At 38.3% G+C, this 19,169-nt stretch overlaps 1 protein-coding gene across 6 annotated transcripts in view; it reads right to left on the bottom strand.

Moving 5' to 3' along the window:
* The window catches only part of LOC136866897 (zinc finger protein 708), a 169,196-nt gene that overhangs the window by 85,043 nt on the left and 64,984 nt on the right, over positions 1-19,169 (bottom strand). Inside the window, exon 3 of one of the 6 annotated variants that reach the window (XM_068226889.1) lies at positions 4,934-4,956. The exons of the other annotated variants lie outside the window; for them this stretch is intronic. Within the exon in view, the coding sequence (XP_068082990.1) occupies positions 4,934-4,956 (23 nt within the window). The remainder of the gene's footprint in view (positions 1-4,933; positions 4,957-19,169) is intronic. 6 annotated transcript variants of the gene reach the window in all.

Genomic DNA, 19,169 nt, shown 5'->3' with positions numbered 1-19,169 from the left:
TGTGCTGTAACTGGAGGGGTGTTAATGGGGTCATGTGGGCAGATCTAACGTTTAGCTTGGTAGATGAAACTTCTGGGTGAACGGATTTAAAAAGATTTGGGATTTTATGAATTCACGATATACATTAATTTGGGTGTTAATTTGTATAAAGGATTTTTATTTTCTATGACCTCATTTAGATGATGATGACTATTATAAGTTTGATCCAAATCACTTGCAAATCTTCAGCTACGTTACAATGCATAAGTAAAAATTAAAAAGCATATTTTATCTTCTTAAAAACATCTTAATAAGTACCTTGTTATGCTCATGAACTATATGTATTTAGAAATATTAAAATAATTGAAATCAGCGTGGAGGGTTGTATGGGGTGGCGAAATGCGAAGGGAAATGGATTTACTTTATTTTGACTTTATTTTATTTTACTTATTTTCCTTTATTTTGGCTGAGAAATGATATAATGGATGCAGAAATTTTCTCACGGCACTGGAGTGTGTATCGTAGTGATAGGATAGGAATGGTGGGAGGGCGAGTATTCATTCTAGTGAAAGAAGAATTTGTAAACTATGAAAAGTTAAAGATGAGACACATGAAATTCTAGGTCTAAGGCTCATTTCTAAAGATAATAGGCAACTTGATATATTTGGAGTATACAGACCGGGAAAGGGTAGCAGTGATGCGGATTCGGAATTATTTGATAGGATAGTCAACTATGTGGGAAACGACATGGAAAGAAATGTGATTGTAGCGGGAGATCTGAATTTGCCAGATGTCAATTGGGAAGGAAATGCGAACGACAGGGAGCATGGCCAACAAATGGCAAATAAGTTAATATGGGAAGGACAGCTGATTCAGAAAGTGATGGAACCAACCAGAGGAAAAAATATCCTGGATGTGGTGCTGATAAAACCATATGAGCTCTATAGTGAAACAGAAGCAATAGATGGTATTAGTGATCATGAAGCTGTTTTCGTCGTAGTTAAAAATAAGTGTGATAGAAAGGATGGTCTTAAAAGTAGGACTATTAGGCAGTACCATATGGCTGATAAAGCACACATGAGGCAGTTTCTAAAAAGTAACTATGATCGCTGGAAAACGGTAAATAAAAATGTAAGCAGACTCTGGGATGGGTTTAAAGAAATTGTTAAGGAATGCAAAAACAGATTTGTACCTTTAAGGGTGGTAAGGAATGGTAAAGACCCACCTTATTATAATAGAGAAATAAAGAGACTAAGAAGGAGGTGCAGACTGGAAAGAAATAGAGTTAGAAATGGCTGTGAAAGTAAGGAGAAATTGAAGGAACTTCCTAGAAAATTGAATCTAGCAAAGAAGTCAGCAAAGGATAACATGATGGCAAGCATAATTGGCAGTCATACAAATTTTAGTGAAAAATGGAAGGGTATGTATAGGTATTTAAGGCAGAAACAGGTTCCAAGAAGGACATTCCAGGAATAATTAATGAACAAGGGGAGTGTGTAAGTGAGGTTCTTCAAAAGCCAGAAGTATTCAGTCAGCAGTATGTAAAGATTGTTGGTTACAAGGATAATTACATAAAATCAGCTTCATGGTCCGTATCGCACTTCAATAAATTCACAATTAAGTATTTATTTATTTTCCACCTAGTCGATACAATGATTGCTTAAGGCAATTTTTAATGGTCAAAAGTGGTACATGTTTCGTATATTATCAACATCTTCAGCCACATAACACTGTTTAGATGAAAAATATATAAAATTGACAAAGTAATGCTTTAGAGGAAGTGTCCTTAAAATTAACATAAGATTGACAACATTAAAACAAACAAATAACTCAAGAGAAAATATCGTACAAGTGTTTCCTTGATGACTGCTTTCTATTGTAGAAATAATTTATATATTTTCTCTTGAGTTATTTGTTTGTTTTTATGTTGTCAATCTTATGTTAATTTTAAGGACACTTCCTCTAAAGCATTACTTTGTCAATTTTATATATTTTTCATCTAAACAGTGTTATGTGGCTGAAGATGTTGATAACATACGAAACATGTACCACTTTTGACCATTAAAAATTGCCTTAAGCAATCATTGTATCGACTAGGTGGAAAATAAATAAATACTTAATTGTGAATCTACAAGGATAATGTCGAGATTGAGGAGGAGACTAAGGCCAAAGAAGTATTAAAATTTACATATAACAATGACATTTACAATAAGATACAAAGGTTGAAAACTAAAAAAGCAGCTGGAATTAATAAGATTTCTGGGGATATACTAAAGACAATGGGTTGGGATATAGCACCATATCTGAGGTACTTATTTGATTATTGTTTGGTCGGAGGAGCTATACCAGATGAATGGAGAGTTGTTATTGTAGCCCCTGTGTATAAAGAAAAGGGTGATAGACATAAAGCTGAAAATTACAGGCCAGTAAGTTTGACATGTGTTGTATGTAAGCTTTGGGAAGGCATTCTTTCTGATTATATTAGACATGTTTGTGAAATTAATAACTGGTTCGATAGAAGGCAGTTCGGTTTTAGGAAAGGTTATTCCACTGAAGCTCAACTTGTAGAATTCCAGCAAGATAAAGCAGATATCTTGGATTCTGGAGGTCAAATGGACTGTATCGTGATTGACTTGTCTAAAGCATTTGATAGGGTGGATCATGGGGGACTACTGGCAAAAATCAGTGCAACTGGACTAGACAAAAGAGTGACTGAATGGGTTGCTATATTTCTAGAAAATAGATCTCAGAGAATTAGAGTAGGTGAAGCTTTATCTGACCCTGTAATAATTAAGAGGAGAATTCCTCAAGGCAGTATTATCAGACCCTTATGTTTTCTTATATATATAAATGATATGAGTAAAGGAGTGGAATCGGAGGGAAGGCTTTTTGCAGATGATGTTATTCTGTATAGAGTAATAAATAATTTACAAGATTCTGAGCAACTGCAACGTGACCTCGATAATGTTGTGAGATGGACAGCAGGCAATGGTATGTTGTTAAACGGGGTTAAAAGTCAGGTTGTGCGTTTCACAAATAGGAAAAGTCCTCTCAGTTTTAATTACTGCGTTGATGGGGTGAAAGTTCCTGTTGGGGATCATTGTATCTAGGTGTTAATATAAGGAAAGATCTTCATTGGGGTAATCACATAAATGGGATTGTAAATAAAGGGTACAGATCTCTGCACATGGTTATGATGGTGTTTAGGGGTTGTAGTAAAGATGTAAAGGAGAGGGCATATAAGTCTCTGGTAAGACCCCAGCTAGAGTATGCATATCTGCCAACTTTTGAAACTAGCTATCAGTAAAACTCACGCGCGACAAGAATTCTAATGATTTTCGACGTACCCCGGCTTACATAAAATCAGTTCCATGGTCCGTATCGCACTTCAATAGATTCACAATTAAGTATTTATTATTTTCCACCTAGTCAATACAATGATTGCTTAAGGCAATTTAATGGTTAAAAGTGGTACATGTTTCGTATTTTATCAACATCTTCAGCCACATAACACTGTTTAGATGAAATATATATAAAATTGACAAAGTAATACTTAAGAGGAAGTGTCCTTAAAATTAACATAAGATTGACAACATTAAAACAAACAAAAAACTCAAGAGAAAATATATAAATTATTTCTACAATTGAAAGAAGTCGTCAAGGAAACACTTGTACAATATTCCATAGAGAATATGTCCTAAATGAATATTCTTTTCTTAATAATTCATGAAAAAAGGTCAATTTATAAATTATAAATTACACAGTTTATAAGTAATTATCGAAATGAAGAAAACCAGATATCACAATGTGGTTCTTATTATTAATGCAGATGAAAATATAACTAATTCCTAGTTGTCAATTCTTATTAAGCTTGCTTTCCTTTGGAACAGTAACTCCTGTCATTCTTTCACAGTCTTGTGTCTGGTGTAATATTGATAATGCGTTCTTCCTTGCTCTTGCACCTGAGGAGGTGGAGGAGTGGGGGATATAGGTGTGTCAAGAACCTCCTTGCTGCCACCTATAGCTTCAACTGAGGAGGAATAAGTTGTAGAGCTATCTGTAGGTGGAGAAATTCCTATTCTTTTTTCGTGATCTTTCTCAAGCATTTTCAGATATACTAGAATTTGATAATATATATATCTGAAAATGCTTGAGAAAGATCACGAAAAAAGAATTGGAATTTCTCCACCTACACATAGCCCTCCAACTTATTCCTCCTCAGTTGAAGCTATAAGTGGCAGCAAGGAGGTTCTTGACACACCTATATCCCCCGCTCCTCCACCTCCTCAGGTGCAAGAGCAAGGAAGAACGCATCATCAATATTACACCAGACACAAGACTGTGAAAGAATGACAGGAGTTACTGTTCCAAAGGAAAGCAAGCTTAATAAGAATTGACAACTAGGAATTAGTTATATTTTCATCTGCATTAATAATAAGAACCACATTGTGATATCTGGTTTTCTTCATTTCGATAATTACTTATAAACTGTGTAATTTATAATTTATAAATTGACCTTTTTTCATGAATTATTAAGAAAAGAATATTCATTTAGGACATATTCTCTATGGAATATTGTACAAGTGTTTCCTTGACGACTGCTTTCAATTGTAGAAATAATTTATATATTTTCTCTTGAGTTTTTTGTTTGTTTTAATGTTGTCAACCTTATGTTAATTTTAAGGACACTTCCTCTTAAGCATTACTTTGTCAATTTTATATATTTTTCATCTAAACAGTGTTATGTGGCTGAAGATGTTGAAAAAATACGAAACATGTACCACTTTTAACCATTAAAGAGCCTTAAGCAATCATTGTATCGACTAGGTGGAAAATAATAAATACTTAACTGTGAATGTACCCCGGCTTGACGAAAATAATAATACTTCTGGGCTACAAAATACAGGAATTCATGGTTTAAACAGGATACTTAAATTAAATCATATCTACTTACATCATAGGCCAATGATTCCCCACCTACAAAGGCATAATAAATAAATAAATAAATAAATAAATAAATAAATAAATATCAAGAAGATATCCATGTTAAACAGCAGCAGGCATGGTGAATATTAGTTTGAAGCATACATAACAGGACTTCCTTGATAAATTAAGCACATATGCGATAATTGAAAAAGGCTTTACACTATAAAACTTGTTTAACGTAACACAGGCAAGAAATAATATAACACACACTGCAGGGATTATACCGCCATCTTGACCCACGACGACTTGGCTGTGAACATGGACATTCTCATGGTTTTCGATTTGGAGAGTTGTAATTAGTAGGCTGTGTACCTGATCTTGGTATATTTTGTTATGTTCGTTATACTTTATTATGGAAGTTTACATTTGTTAAATAGTCTGTTGACAGTGCAAGTGAAATTTGCTCAGTGTAGCTGTATCTTGTGCTTCGTGAATAAATAAATAAATAAATAAATAAATCAAATGCTAGTTCGACTTGAAAGTCATAGTTTTGACCTTTTTAGCTTCCTGCAAAAAGTCTTGAGAAAATGTTTTTCCATAAGAAGGACCAGAACTCCTGGTCTTTAAAATAGAAATAGACTCCAGAGATTCATTGGACATGGATGATCTGAACTCTGTTCTATTTATCTTCACGAGGCTGAAATCAGGTTCACATTCTGCATTGCTATGGGGTATGGTGAGAATAGACAGCATTACTCTAGAAATTCGGTTTTACTTAATAAGTCCATCGGCTCCACGAATTCTTGATATTTGTGCCCAACTGGAATCGCCTGCAGCATCGTGATTTGCCACCGAAGTGTCATCAACCTGAACTCACTCACCACCTCATCTGTAGTTTAATGCTCTTCCTTGCATAACATGATAGGAAACCATTCCAAGAATAAAACGAATGGAAGAAAATGGTGCATTTTAAATTTTGTCTAACCTAGCAACTTGACCATGCTTTAACACATCAACCTTGATTGGAAACTTTTTTGCTAGGGGCTTTACGTTGCACCGACACAGATAGGTCGTATGGCGATGATGGGATAGGAAAGGCCTAGGAGTTGGGAGGAAGCGGCCGTGGCCTTAAGGTACAGCCCCAGCATTTGCCTGGTGTGAAAATGGGAAACCACGGAAAACCATCTTCAGGGCGAGTGGAAACTTGTTGATGGTGTAGTCACAGGCACTACAAAAGTAGTTTCTCACTGATGAAAAGAAAAGGGATTTATTTGTATCCTGGAGATCATTGGCTGGAAGTCTGAACGCCGATAACTAACTCACCATCACCTAAATTGTTGCCTCCACCATGTGCAATATTAATATCATGCTCACATACTGTGCAAAAGGCAAATTTTTCTCCCTTTCTCCCCTTTAGTATGCACGTAAAATCAACAGAATATGATTTTTTACATGTCTGGAAGTACTGTTTCTTGCTGGATTTATTCATGATAATCTACAATAGGAATACAGCGTATGAAAATGTCCAAGAACAAACTGAAACATCGAAAGGAACCTGGACCAATGAACGTCACATAAAATTATAACAAACCCTCAAGGCAGTAAAACACTTCATTAAAACATGTCACACGCACGCACGCACACGCACACACACACACACACACGTGGAACGAATGTAATTGTTGTTGTTATTATTATTATTATTTATAACTTAATGGGCTTCGCTAACAGCGGTATACCAAGTCACTGGAATGAATGTAATTAGTCGAACGAATACAGGAAACTGCGAACATGAAGTTATAACACAAAAACCTGACCACCTCAAAAAAAAATCATAACCTTAAAAGGCCAAAACATTCTAGATTATAGTATGCACAGAAAATCAACAGAATATGATTCTTTCAATGTCTGGAAGTACTGTTCGTAAACAAAGAACAACACTCGCGTGGTAAAAGAATATAGGTTAAATAACAACAAGCGAATGGAGCGGAACAAAGAATTTGTGGAGCAGAGCCTGTCGACACCTAAGATTCACACGGAAAATCTGTTATTCCGGCTTTAAATTCAATTTCAATAACGACACAAACAACACATGCTAAAAATACCAGTCATATCAAAGAATGAGTTATTGACTATCGTGGACTTGCCTTCGACCAAGTCCGTGTGTGCTCTGACCCATGCAAATAATCGATTGCACGGAAGTGGAGCGATTATTGAATGTTATTTCAAATTTTTGTCCGTGAAGTCGTAAAATGACACTGTCCTTCCGTAAAACCGTAAAATGCTGCAATTTCCATAAATTTTACAGAAAAACCATAAAATTTGGCAGGTATGAGTATGGTTCCAGTGTATGGGACCCTCACCAGGATTACCTGATTCAAGAATTGGAAAAAATCCAAAGAAAAGCAGCTCGATTTGTTCTGGGTGATTTCCGACAAAAGAGTAGCGTTACAAAAATGTTGCAAAGTTTGGGTTGGGAAGAACTAAGAGAAAGGAGAAGAGCTGCTCGACTAAGTGGTATGTTCCGAGCTGTCAGCGGAGAGATGGCGTGGAATGACATTAGTAGACGAATAAGTTTGAGTGGCGTTTATAAAAGTAGGAAAGAAGATAAGGTTGGAATTCAAGAGGACAAACTGGGGCAAATATTCATTTATAGGAAGGGGAGTTAGGGATTGGAATAACTTACCAAGGGAGACGTTCAATAAATTTCCAATTTCTTTGAAATCATTTAGGAAAAGGCTAGGAAAACAACAGATAGGGAATCTGCCACCTGGGCGACTGCCCTAAATGCAGATCAGTATTGATTGATTGTCTTATTTTAAAACACTATCTATTCACTTGAACAGATGTTAAACAATGTTTTAGTTCCCAGAACTTTTGTTCACTGTGACTGTGATTTTCAAATTGCCTGCTAATAAAAAGTTTTTGAAAAATAATTTTCCTTCTCGATGTTGTGTTTTTACAAAAATGTTCTCTTCAGCTGCTCTTTTCCCAAAGTGAATGTTGTCATTTGTTTTAGTTTTATAAAAGTTGAGTCTCTTGGAATTCTCTTAATTACAGGATCCCTGAATCTGATTGCTGTCTTGTTATTATTATTATTATTATTATTATTATTATTATTGTTGTCAGGATCCCCGAATATGACTGCTGTCTTATTACTACTACTATTATTCTTCTTTCTTCGTTATGCCCATTTACAGAGCGCATTGGAACTTGTTAGCTCGATGATTGTTTTCCTTTCTTCTTCTTCTCCTCTCAAAATCTCTTCATGAACTCGCTGTGCTGTTTCTTGCGCTCTTCCGTCCATTGTTTCCCTGTGGTTCTTTTAGCCTTTTCCGTGAATGTGTGCTTTGCAACCAGATTCCCAAAAGCCTTGCGATCCCTGATGATATCTTCTGTGATGTTCATTTCTTTTAAGTCCTGCTTTATTTCCTCAAACCAGCTTATTTTGACCTTCTTTGAATTAATTATACCAAGCAGTTTTTTTTTGCATATCTAGTGTCGTCCATTCTACAGATGTGGCCATAGAATTTCAATCGTCTCCTGCGTACGGTATCGGTGAACTTGTCGATTGCTTTGTATAAATCTACAGTTTTCCTTTCCATCCATATACCATTTACATGAACAGGGCCATATATTTTCCTCTTGTTTTTCAATTTCATCAGTTTTAGAGATGTGGTTTCTGAGGCATACAAGGCTTCCGGAAGAACAACAGTCTTGTAATGCTGAAGTTTTGTATTTCGTGACATTACTCTTATTGTAGTGGTTCCATGTTATTCGGTATGCTTTCAGGAGTTTGGTGGCTCTTTTTAAATTAGCTTTCCTGTCCAAACCGGATGGTACACTGATTTCTCCTAGATATTTGAAGGAAGGGACCCGTGTGATTATTCCATAATTTGTCTGTAGTGGGGATCTTTAGATATTCTGGTGTCCATTAGCCTTGATATGAGTCTTCTCATACGATATTTGGAGGCCTGTCTTTGATGCTATCTCCTGCAACTTCTCTATGGCATACCTGGTTTCTTCACTAGTCTTGGTAAAGATAGCTAGATCATCAGCAAAAGCTAGGCACTTCACATTAATTCTTTGTCCCCGAGTACCAATGTTTATACCTTTGATTTCTTTTCCCCATTCCCTGAAGACTTTGTCTAACAATAAGTTAAAAAGGATTGGGGAGAGGCCATCTCCTTGTCGAACTCCTGTATGCACTCCAAAAGGCTCTGATAGTTCAACTAGAAACATCACTTCAGATGTTGTATCTGTGAGAGTCTGGCGGATTAATTCTGTGGTCTTCTTGTCCACACTGAGCTCTCCTAGGATGTCCACAACAGATTGTCTGTCGATAGAGTCATACGCCTTCTTAAAGTCCACAAAGGTGACAAATGTGGTGGTACTGCGGCGTATCTTTAATATCGTCTCCTTCTTCTTCTTCTTCTTCTTCTTCTTGTTACTACTACTGTACCACGAGGGTTCACCCTCCCCATTCATTCAAATGAAGCACCTTGAAGAATGCCATCTTCAATATAAACTTGCAACAACTTGTGCAAGAAGGTTGAACTTTTCTTCACAGATGTCTCTACCAAAAACAAAAAAAAACAAAAAAAAGTATGTTATGCCCTCTAGTGTGAAGGTAAGGTAAGGGTTATTGTGCCCGAAGGCAGGTCCGAACCTCCGCAGAGGTGTTCCTGAGCCGGAGTTTACGTACGTTAGGGTGGCCAGTTCCTTTCCGCTCCTCCATTCCCTTACCCCCACCAACAGCGCATGGCAACCCATCCAACTCCTGACCACGCCCAATGTTGCTTAACTTCGGAGATCTCACGGGATCCGGTGTTTCAACACGGCTACAGCCATTGGCTCTAATGTGAAGAGGAACTATTAAAACTATAAAGTAATATTTTATTTTGAGGTTTACTACAACACTGAGTTGATTGTTCCTTGTCTGTTGGTGTGTTAAAGTTCTTAATTCTTCAATTTCTTTCCGCCAACTTCAATAATAACCAACAGGAAAATCTGTATATTTATTTTTCAGCCAATTACATGTTTCTTGTAGCTATTTTACAATTCCATAAAAATTGGGGGTGGTGTCGGGCCTTAGCCCAGAGCTCTCTAGAAACTTTCTCTTGGGTATAAAGGCTGGAAACTTTTTGAACCCCCTTGTCTTATTGACCGTCCGGTTTACTGAGTGTGTGCTAATAAAGGGGCGAGCTTTACAGCAGATTAAGGTAATGGCAGCTATTTAATACCTAGGTGATAGCCACTGACAGCTAGCTCAAGGGAAAGGTTTCCTATCCTTTATAATGTAACCTTAAATTTCCAATCTTCTAAAATGTAAATTTCTTCGGTAAATTTCAAACAAGCCGAAAAGCACTTAGCTTAAATTCAGGAATAGAGAGTGACACCCACTATGATTATATAACCGTTTTTCTGTCTTAAATTTTCTCCATCTAGTCACCTCAGTAGTATAGGATTAGCCTCTGTAACGTCATGCGAGGAGCCCAACTAGGGTTTTAAGTTTCTAGGTGTCAGTTTCAAGGAGTGCAAATGTCTGCCTCTGCATCATTTTATATTTTTGAGCCAGTAACTTTAACCTGTGTTTCTCCTTCCCACAAAGGCCCAGTAGAATGATTATTCGATACTCCTGTCAAAATCAATCTTTTATGTTAAGTGGTTAGACTGTTGAGCTGGCCCTGTTGTGTGGGGGTAGCATGCCTGCCTCTCGCCAGGAGACCCCGGGTTCAATTCCCAGTCAGGTCAGGGATTTTCTCTTGACCTGAGTGCTAGTTTGAGGTCCACTCAGCCTACATGATTTGAATTGAGGAGCTATCTGATGGTGAGATGGCGGCCCTGGTCTCGAAAGCCGAGAATAACTGCCGAGAGGATGCGTTGTGCTGACCTTACGACCCCTTGTAATCTGTAGGCCTTCAGGCTGAGTAGGGGTCGCTGGGCAGGCCAAAGCCCTTTCAAGGGCGTTAAGTGCCATGGGGGTTAGACTGTTGAGAATTTAAGACAATGAATTATGCTCGAATTATGGTTGTGCCTCGAGAGGCCTGGAAAATGTCAATTTTAGTGAGCAAGGATGCTCCAGTTGTAAATGTTAAAATTGAAGGTTGCCTTGAGAAGGCAATAAGGCATAAAGTTCGGAGCGCAGTCTCCTAGATACATTTGTAGAGCATAGATGCTCCTTCAATTCTTTTAGCGATATAAGTTTCCTCTGTAAATTAAATTCGAACAACTGTCTCCTTGACTATTGAGTGGACAGAGCCATTGTGTTCAATTATCACTTGTAAAATCGGGAACTTTAAAGCTTCAATTATTACTTGAGAATTGTTGTTGATTTTTCTGACTTTGTACCTAAGCTACGAGCTAGTTCTGTACCTGAAATTTTGTTGTTGCTGAGTGACTTGTTTTGTAAAATCTTGTTTCTGAAAAAAGAAAAAGATAACTGAAAAAGAAATACAGGCACAATTTTAAAGTTTTAAATCAATCTTCAGACTGCCCCACCTCTGTGTTCCACAAAAACACGGTAACAACTACTACTATTATAATGAAAATTATCTCCCCAAATTCTGCAATGAAATAAAATGGGGCATTGCTTTTCGTATTAGCATGTATTAAAATCTGCACAAGGAAACCTAGTATTTAAAAGAGTCATTATTATGACAAACCTATTGTGTCCTTTGAGGAGTGACTGCTGATGCTGCCTCTGCGTATTGTGAAGTAATGATGTGTGTGTACTGAAGCTTGCTCCACCTTCGAGGGAGACAAGGCTGTGGAGTGGGGAGGAGGCATGTCACTTAGGGTCATGCTTTCAATGGCTTCAGAAGAGGTGGTACGGGGAATAGATTAATTTGAATGCAGGTCTTCCAACTGCAAGGCCCCAGATACACCTCTCCTGCTATTATCAGATGGGTAGTCGTGAGGATGGTCGCCGCAGATTAGAAGTATATGTACAGTCCACAGATGTGTTGGCGGTAGAGATACCGCACTTCAGCCTTTGCTGGGAAGGTGGGCTCCTGTCGTGAACGGCGGCTCATGACGCGCCTTCCGCGTATTAACGAGAGAGCGAATGGGTTCGAATGGGATTCGAATCCGCGAACTCCAGGGTAGAAAGCCTGTGATTTAAAAGTAGCAGGCATATGAACGCATGTATATATGAAGGGAAATTATAGGAGAGTTTGTGTATATTCATAACTCATAATTCATAAATGACAGTAATAATAAGAAGAAGAAGAGGAAGAAGAGGAAGAAGAAGAAGAAGAAGAAGAAGAAGAAGAAGAAGAACAGAAATAATAGAATATTTCAAGGAACGACTTAGAACATTCGATGTTGCTTTGGGAGCTCGTAAGCCAAGAGCTTTGTATCTTAATATTGTGAAACATTGTGTAAGTTAAAATACGCACTTCTTTTGGGTTGGAAATATAGAGAGTCACGTGTAAGAGTCGTAGAAACAGTTTCCAAAGTGTTCTGGAACAATGTGTGTAATGCAACGTGACTGGGTGGTTCTATGCCAGAGAACCAATCGGAGAACAGTGCAGTCGTGACGTGAACTAGTGACTTGTGGTGCTGGTATATGAATCAGTGGGATTATTCGAGAAAGAACAGAAGAAACTATAAGACTTGGTAACTTGTAAACAACAGGGCTTTTTGACTGTGATCCCTCGAAGAAGACTGTTGGACTAGCAGACCTCAAGAGGAGGCTCTTCGAATGTCGGGAGTATAGCGCAGAAGAGTGAATAGTTAATTAGGGAGAACTGTTGGAGTGCTGGTAGACTTAGCATTCAGTCGCAGTATGCAGTAAAGTGATAATAAGATAGAGGGATATCAGGCTCCCGAACTGAGTGTGATTTGTTGGTAAACAATCACAAGGGTTTTCACACTGATTATCAAAGTAAGTGTTGGGATAAGCTTATAGACTAGCAGTTCAAGTTTAATTGGGAGAAGTCACGTCGCCGTGAAGAGTAAGGAGTTCCAGGGATACCTACGCAGAAGAGGAGAAGACAAGAAGAGAAGAGTGAAGATGTCAGCTGTACAAGAATCAGCTATACTCCATAGTTAAGTATTCAACAGTAAATATATATATTATAAGTATTCTTGTGTGTACTAGGAACAAGACTTAAAGACTTTCTCATAGATCTGAAGTTGAGAAGGGATTGAGAGTAATTGGTGTCAGAGATTTTAAGTTGTACGTATTGTTGTATATATATTGATGTGTGAATATTCACGGTGTTAGAATATAATTAATTCTTAAATTTGCCAATCTGATTATACGCTCCCGAAACTCCGAACCCAAGTCCTCAGCCTGTTGTACATCCCTTAGGGTCACGACACTCCAGCGTGCTGTTCACCGGATTGGAGTGGGCCCTTAAACCACTTCTGTTTCTCTTACCAGATGTTGCTGCATAGTGGCGGACAGCTGAGGGGGCACTGAAACAGTAAGAACTAGGCAACAGAGAAGCGTCGTTGGAGCCTTGAGTGTACGATCTTTATTGGGGGGCGGGCGGCATGGAAGGTGAGTGTGTGCCAATAGTGCGTGGATGCAGGAGACGGGGGCTTGGTAATGGCCATCAGGGATTTGACAGCAGGAAAAACAGAGGGGAAGATCGTACATAACAAGTCGTCTAAATAAATAAAACCACTGGGGCAGAAGGCCTCAAATAAAACAAAATATAACCTTCAAACTCCTGCTAAATTGAGAGGCTAACGAAAATAGCAATGCAATTATACAGGTTTCCTAATGTTATTTGTTTTACGTCCCACTAACTACTTTTTAAGGTCTTCGGAGATGCTGATGTGCCAGAATTTAGTCCCACAGGAGTTCTTTTACGTGCCAGTAAATCTACCAACACGGGGCTGTCGTATTTGAGCACCTTCAAATACCACCGGACTGAGCCAGGATCGAACCTGCCAAGTTGGTATACAGCTTTCACCTGAGAGAGGTGAACACTAAAGATTCTCTCTGTGGCTGGATTACTTACCAATAATGTAACTGGCGTTAAAAATCAAGAATGACACACGGACAATGAAATCTGGGGGCAAGCTTGCCTGCAGGAACAAAATTCCTAACCGTGACTTGATCTCCAACTTTTACATTGGTGGGCCTCCGTCCACGATCACATCTTTCCCTAATCTTTTCATGAGAAACCTTCAGGTTGTGCTTAGCCTTCTTCCATAGATCTCTAATATTATCGGGATCTATTGTCTCTGGTAAAATATCATTAAGTGACCAAAGGCTAGAGCGCGGCGTGTTAGGAACAAATTTAAACATAAGAGAAGCTGGTGTGAACTTGTGAGACTCATGAACCGCCGAATTTAAAGCAAAGGCCAACCAACGCAGGGACGTATCCCACCTGGAATGATCTTCATGATGAAACACAATTAGAGCAGATCTAAGATTACAATTGACCCGCTCAGCCAGAGATGATTGAGGATAATAAGCCGAAGTAGTAACATGTGATACAGACAGATCAAAAAGGAATTTACGGAATAAGTTGGATGTGAATGCCTTAGCATTATCAGAAACTATACATTGACAGGAGCCAAAAAAAATATGGTATGTAAACAAGAAATAGTCGACTGAGCGGTTGCCAGCTGATTCGGAAATAACCAGGAAAATCTACTGAAACCATCTACACATACCAGAATGAATTTACTGGCGTTCCACTTTGATTGGGGGAAAGGTCCGACGTAGTCTATATAGAGGCATTCCGTGGGGCGCGACGCTTGATGAGATGACAATAGACCTAGCTTAGTGGACAAGGTTGGTTTACTAAGCAAACAAGATTTACAAGCTTTTACCAATTCACGAATTTTGCCTTCCATACCTTTCCAAATGAACATCTCTCGGATCTCTTCCCAAGTTTTGAAGATGCCTAAATGCCCCCCTAATGGGGTCTCATGATAATACTTGAAGATCATAAGCACAAGAACAGCTGGAACCACTACATTCATTTTTGGATCATGCCTCGACGGGCAACACAAAACCCCGTTTCTCAATACATAACGGACGACATGTTCCCCAGAAGAAAGGTTTCAATAATAGGATCTTCACATTGATATTTTTCAATGTCCCGAAACAACATGGGGGCATCAGTTAGAATGGCATAAACACTCAAAGGTATGGGCGCGGGAAGAGAAGAACTATCTTCTTGTTCGGTTGTCTCCATATCATGAGAAAACATGCAGCTTAGTCTTCTGAGTTCAGTTTCCTGAAGAAGGACAGCAGCCACCGCCGATGATGAGGCGTCGGTTTGGGCAATGAATTTCTTCGAAAAACCAGGCATAGCAAGGACAGGGGCTTTGCAGAGAACTAATTTAAGATCTTGAAAAGCGGCTTGTTGAGACGGCCCCCTCTCAAATTTGATGCCTTTCCTATGGAGTAAGTTCAAGGGCGCCGCCCTGTTAGTGAAGTTAGGAATAAATTTTCTGAAGAAATTCACCATGCCGATGAACCTGGCAATACCTTTGATGTCCTTTGGGGGTTTGAAATCATGGATGGCCTGTGTTCTAGAATGATCAATAGAAACCCCATCGGGCGACACAATATGTCCTAGGAACGACATAGAAGGTTTAGTAAAAGCTACCTTAGATAACTTGACAGTCAACCCGGCCTTAAGAAGGTGACTGAGGACCTCCTTTAGATGATCCACGTGTTCTTCAAAGGTCTCAGAAAATACGACGACATCATCAAGATAGTGATACAAGTATTCAAATTTTATTTCGGAGAAGACGCTATCTAGCAGCCTAGCGAGCACAGCTGCCCCCGTGGGAGCTCAAAAGGCACACGCTTGTACTCATACAAGTTCCAATCCATGGCAAAAGCTGTTAGATGTTTCGATTCTTCAGCTAGAGAGATCTGGTTATACGCCTGATTGAGATCAAGAATGGTAAAGAACTTAGCCTTCCGAAACCATGAAAAACAAGAGTGAAGATCTGGAAGGAGCACAGATTGTAACACCACCTTACGAATTAAAGCCCTATAGTCAATCACAGGCCTGAAGCCACCTTGGGATTTCGGCACCAGAAAAATAGGCGAGGAATACGCTGATTTCGAAGGTCGAATAATACCATCTTTCAACATTTGGTCAATGATCTCTTTAAAAGCCTTCATTTTGAGAGGAGACAGTCTATAAGGTGGAAACCGAACTGGGATTGAATCCATAACCCAAATCTTGCACTCGATATGGTCAGTAACACCAAGAGTATCGGAAAATACATCGGGAAATGACTGACACAATTTACGAATACTTTCAGCGTGCTCCTCAGGTAGATGTCTAAGGTCTAACAACATCTCATCCTGGGTAGGCGAAACAGATGAACATGACACAGAATGACATTTGAGCAAAGAAATTTTACAATTATTAGCAAATTTGAAAGTGCACGACTTGCACCAGAACAGTAGAAGACATGAAATCCGCTCCCAATATTACGGGGCAAGATAAGTGCTTAGCAACCAACAATTTCATTTTCCAGGTGAAATTAGAAATACGAATTTTGGCAAGGATAAAACCTAAAATTTCTAATGGAGAGGAATTAGCCAAAATGCACTGTACTGATGATGAACAATATTCACGAAATTTACAAACAGTCTTTAATTTGGAATACCATTCAGCCGAAATAATAGAGCACATGCTCCTAGAATCTAATAGAGCAGTGACTGGTTCACTATTTAATTCAATTTTAAGAAATGGTACAAGTGCGGGGGTCTCCACCGCAATTCTGAGGCAATTCTGAGATTAGAAGAACTTTTATCCTTACCAGAGCTTTCGGTGGGTTTAACAGGGGCTGAGCCTTGGGAAGATGGACCTGCCGACTCGGCCATTGATACCAGTCACTTTATATTACTGGAGACAGGAGAAATTCAGTCACCTTAAGAAACAATAAAACAATTACTTAATATTTCAGTGGTGACATCTTCTGATTAACGTTCCAACTTGTTGTGTTAGCAGTTTCACTTTTTGATCGATAGGGGAGTTTATTAAGGTGGAGTTGAGGTGTACCTCCCGGTACAGCACCGACAATATTTCAAAAGGTATTCCGGAGATTATAAATGGTGAGCATGTGAGAATATCATCAAAATATGAATTATGGTACGGCAAGAAGGTAAGATTGTATAAATGGATGAATTATTGAGAGGATCTTCGATAAAGTGACATGGATAAATAATGAGATGTATTGTTTAGGAGGTTAATGTCACCTGTTGCAATACGTTAGCATTCAGAGTAGTTGCTTGCAGCAATTGATTTCTTAGACAGTAGTATTATTTACAGGAAATCTTTAGGGTAGAGCAGACGCTGTGAGGACATCCCAGTATTACCGTTTCCATTGATTATGTCAGTAGTTAGATGTAGTTTATTCTAGGTATGGCGAAGCTGAAGGTTCCAGTTGTGTGCTGTTATTACCATGATTGATTTATTTATTGAATTTGTCTGATCACTTTGGATGATTAGCAGATGATTACATTATCATGCAATGTTAGGAAGAGTGGATCATTGGGATATTCAAGTTGTATGTTAGATAGATAGATAGTTAGACGATCAAAAACAGACAGAATATGGGAGGACAAACTTTGGGCCAATATGGGACATAGATGAATGAACAAAGTGAATGTTTACAGAATTAATTTTATGATTGGCAAATTTTCAAAGAACTGTTAAGTAATTCATTATTTCATGGTCAAGATTTCAGAAATCTTGTGATGAATTTATTTATGAAATTTTAAGAAAATAACATCAGATAAAAGTTCATGACATGTTAATGAAAACCAACAAAGGTTAATCCATATGATATTTCTTATTCACAATTTATTATGTGTTCTAGTTGAATTATTATTATTTTCTTTCAAATGAATGGTTAATTCTAGTGGAATATCCTTGGAAAATTATGTTGCAATCTTCTCATTCCATAAAATTATGATTTAATAGCCTTATATAGATAGGTGGGACATAGAATTTATTCTGTGTTTATGAGCCTGACGTTGAAATAAGGATATAACCGGTACTCGCCGAATGACCATGCCCGTGAGTGGAATCTCTTGCAATCCATTGACACTAGCCTAAGTTTAATTTTTTTTAAACGTATTATTTCGAACCACCCACATCCACGGACGGTTATAGTAGGCTTACGTTATGCTATTACTTACTTGAAAACTTGACAGGTATTCTCTAGTGACACTGCTTAAGGAAGTCTGTGTGTTTCCGTACTGCATGTCGTCCTCTGTCTGGATGTTCACAAATGACTGTGGGTGGGATAACACTCTCCACATCAAATATTGCAGCATTGATGATTTTCTTGCAGAATGTTGTCATGTTGTCATCAGGTGCAGCCAATTCTTCTGCAATATGCCTGCCAAATGTCACATATTTTCCCTCCTCTTGTCACTTGAGTTTTTTTACAGCAATCTGCAGTACCTCATTAGCTGGGTCAGGATTTTTACTCCTCTTGGACGCCTTGATGCGGAGGATGGAGCTGACGGTGATATCACTTCTTCTATTCCAACCTCATCATCGTTCTGGAAACAATAATTTAACTTGCATGTAAAAGAAAGGCTTCCATATGTTTTGAACTAATTAGATAATAATTATATCACAATAATATCTCTAAATATATTTTTACCTTACCTGATTTATCATGTCATCCTCATGCATTAATTCCTGCATTGTACAGACACTTGACCTTGGAGTTACTTCATCTGCCAAAAATAACAGTTTATCAAAATACCACAGCGTTGGATAATAAACTTCATCAGTGCCAGGTCCCCATCTCTTTGAGTCTCTCACTTTCTTTAGTTCCTTCCGAAAGCAGGTTCAAATCAAGTTAATTTTTTTAATAACTCTATCTTTATTTGCTTTGGGATCAACCTCTTTGAGTTTTTCTATTAACGAATCGTAAGCAACATTTTTCTTATTCTGATCTGAATATTCCTTTGATTTAATTTTCCACAGACAAGTATTTTGTCTGTAGATATCAATTAACTCATTTAAGAATGTACGCAGAAACACACGTAAATCACACATTTCCGTACGCAGCTTTAACTCAAGTTGAAAGTGAACACAATCAGTCACCACACACGCTACAACTTGCACAGCGTCTTGCTTGCAGCTCCAGACTGCGCAAGCCTACTAAATCACATGACTTATTAACACACACGTTCAGTTTTACAATGCGACTTTGGCTTGCGCATGCAAATCGTCAAGCAAAATGTAGCGTGTGTGGTCACTTTTATATTTCTGTTGAACTGTAGAACCGCATACACTCAAAGTCATGGT

The sequence above is a fragment of the Anabrus simplex genome, chromosome 3 (assembly GCF_040414725.1).
Source record: "Anabrus simplex isolate iqAnaSimp1 chromosome 3, ASM4041472v1, whole genome shotgun sequence".
NCBI classification, from domain to species: domain Eukaryota; kingdom Metazoa; phylum Arthropoda; class Insecta; order Orthoptera; family Tettigoniidae; genus Anabrus; species Anabrus simplex.
Note: the sequence above shows the minus strand (reverse complement) of the source record. Positions and strands in the feature narration are given on the sequence as shown.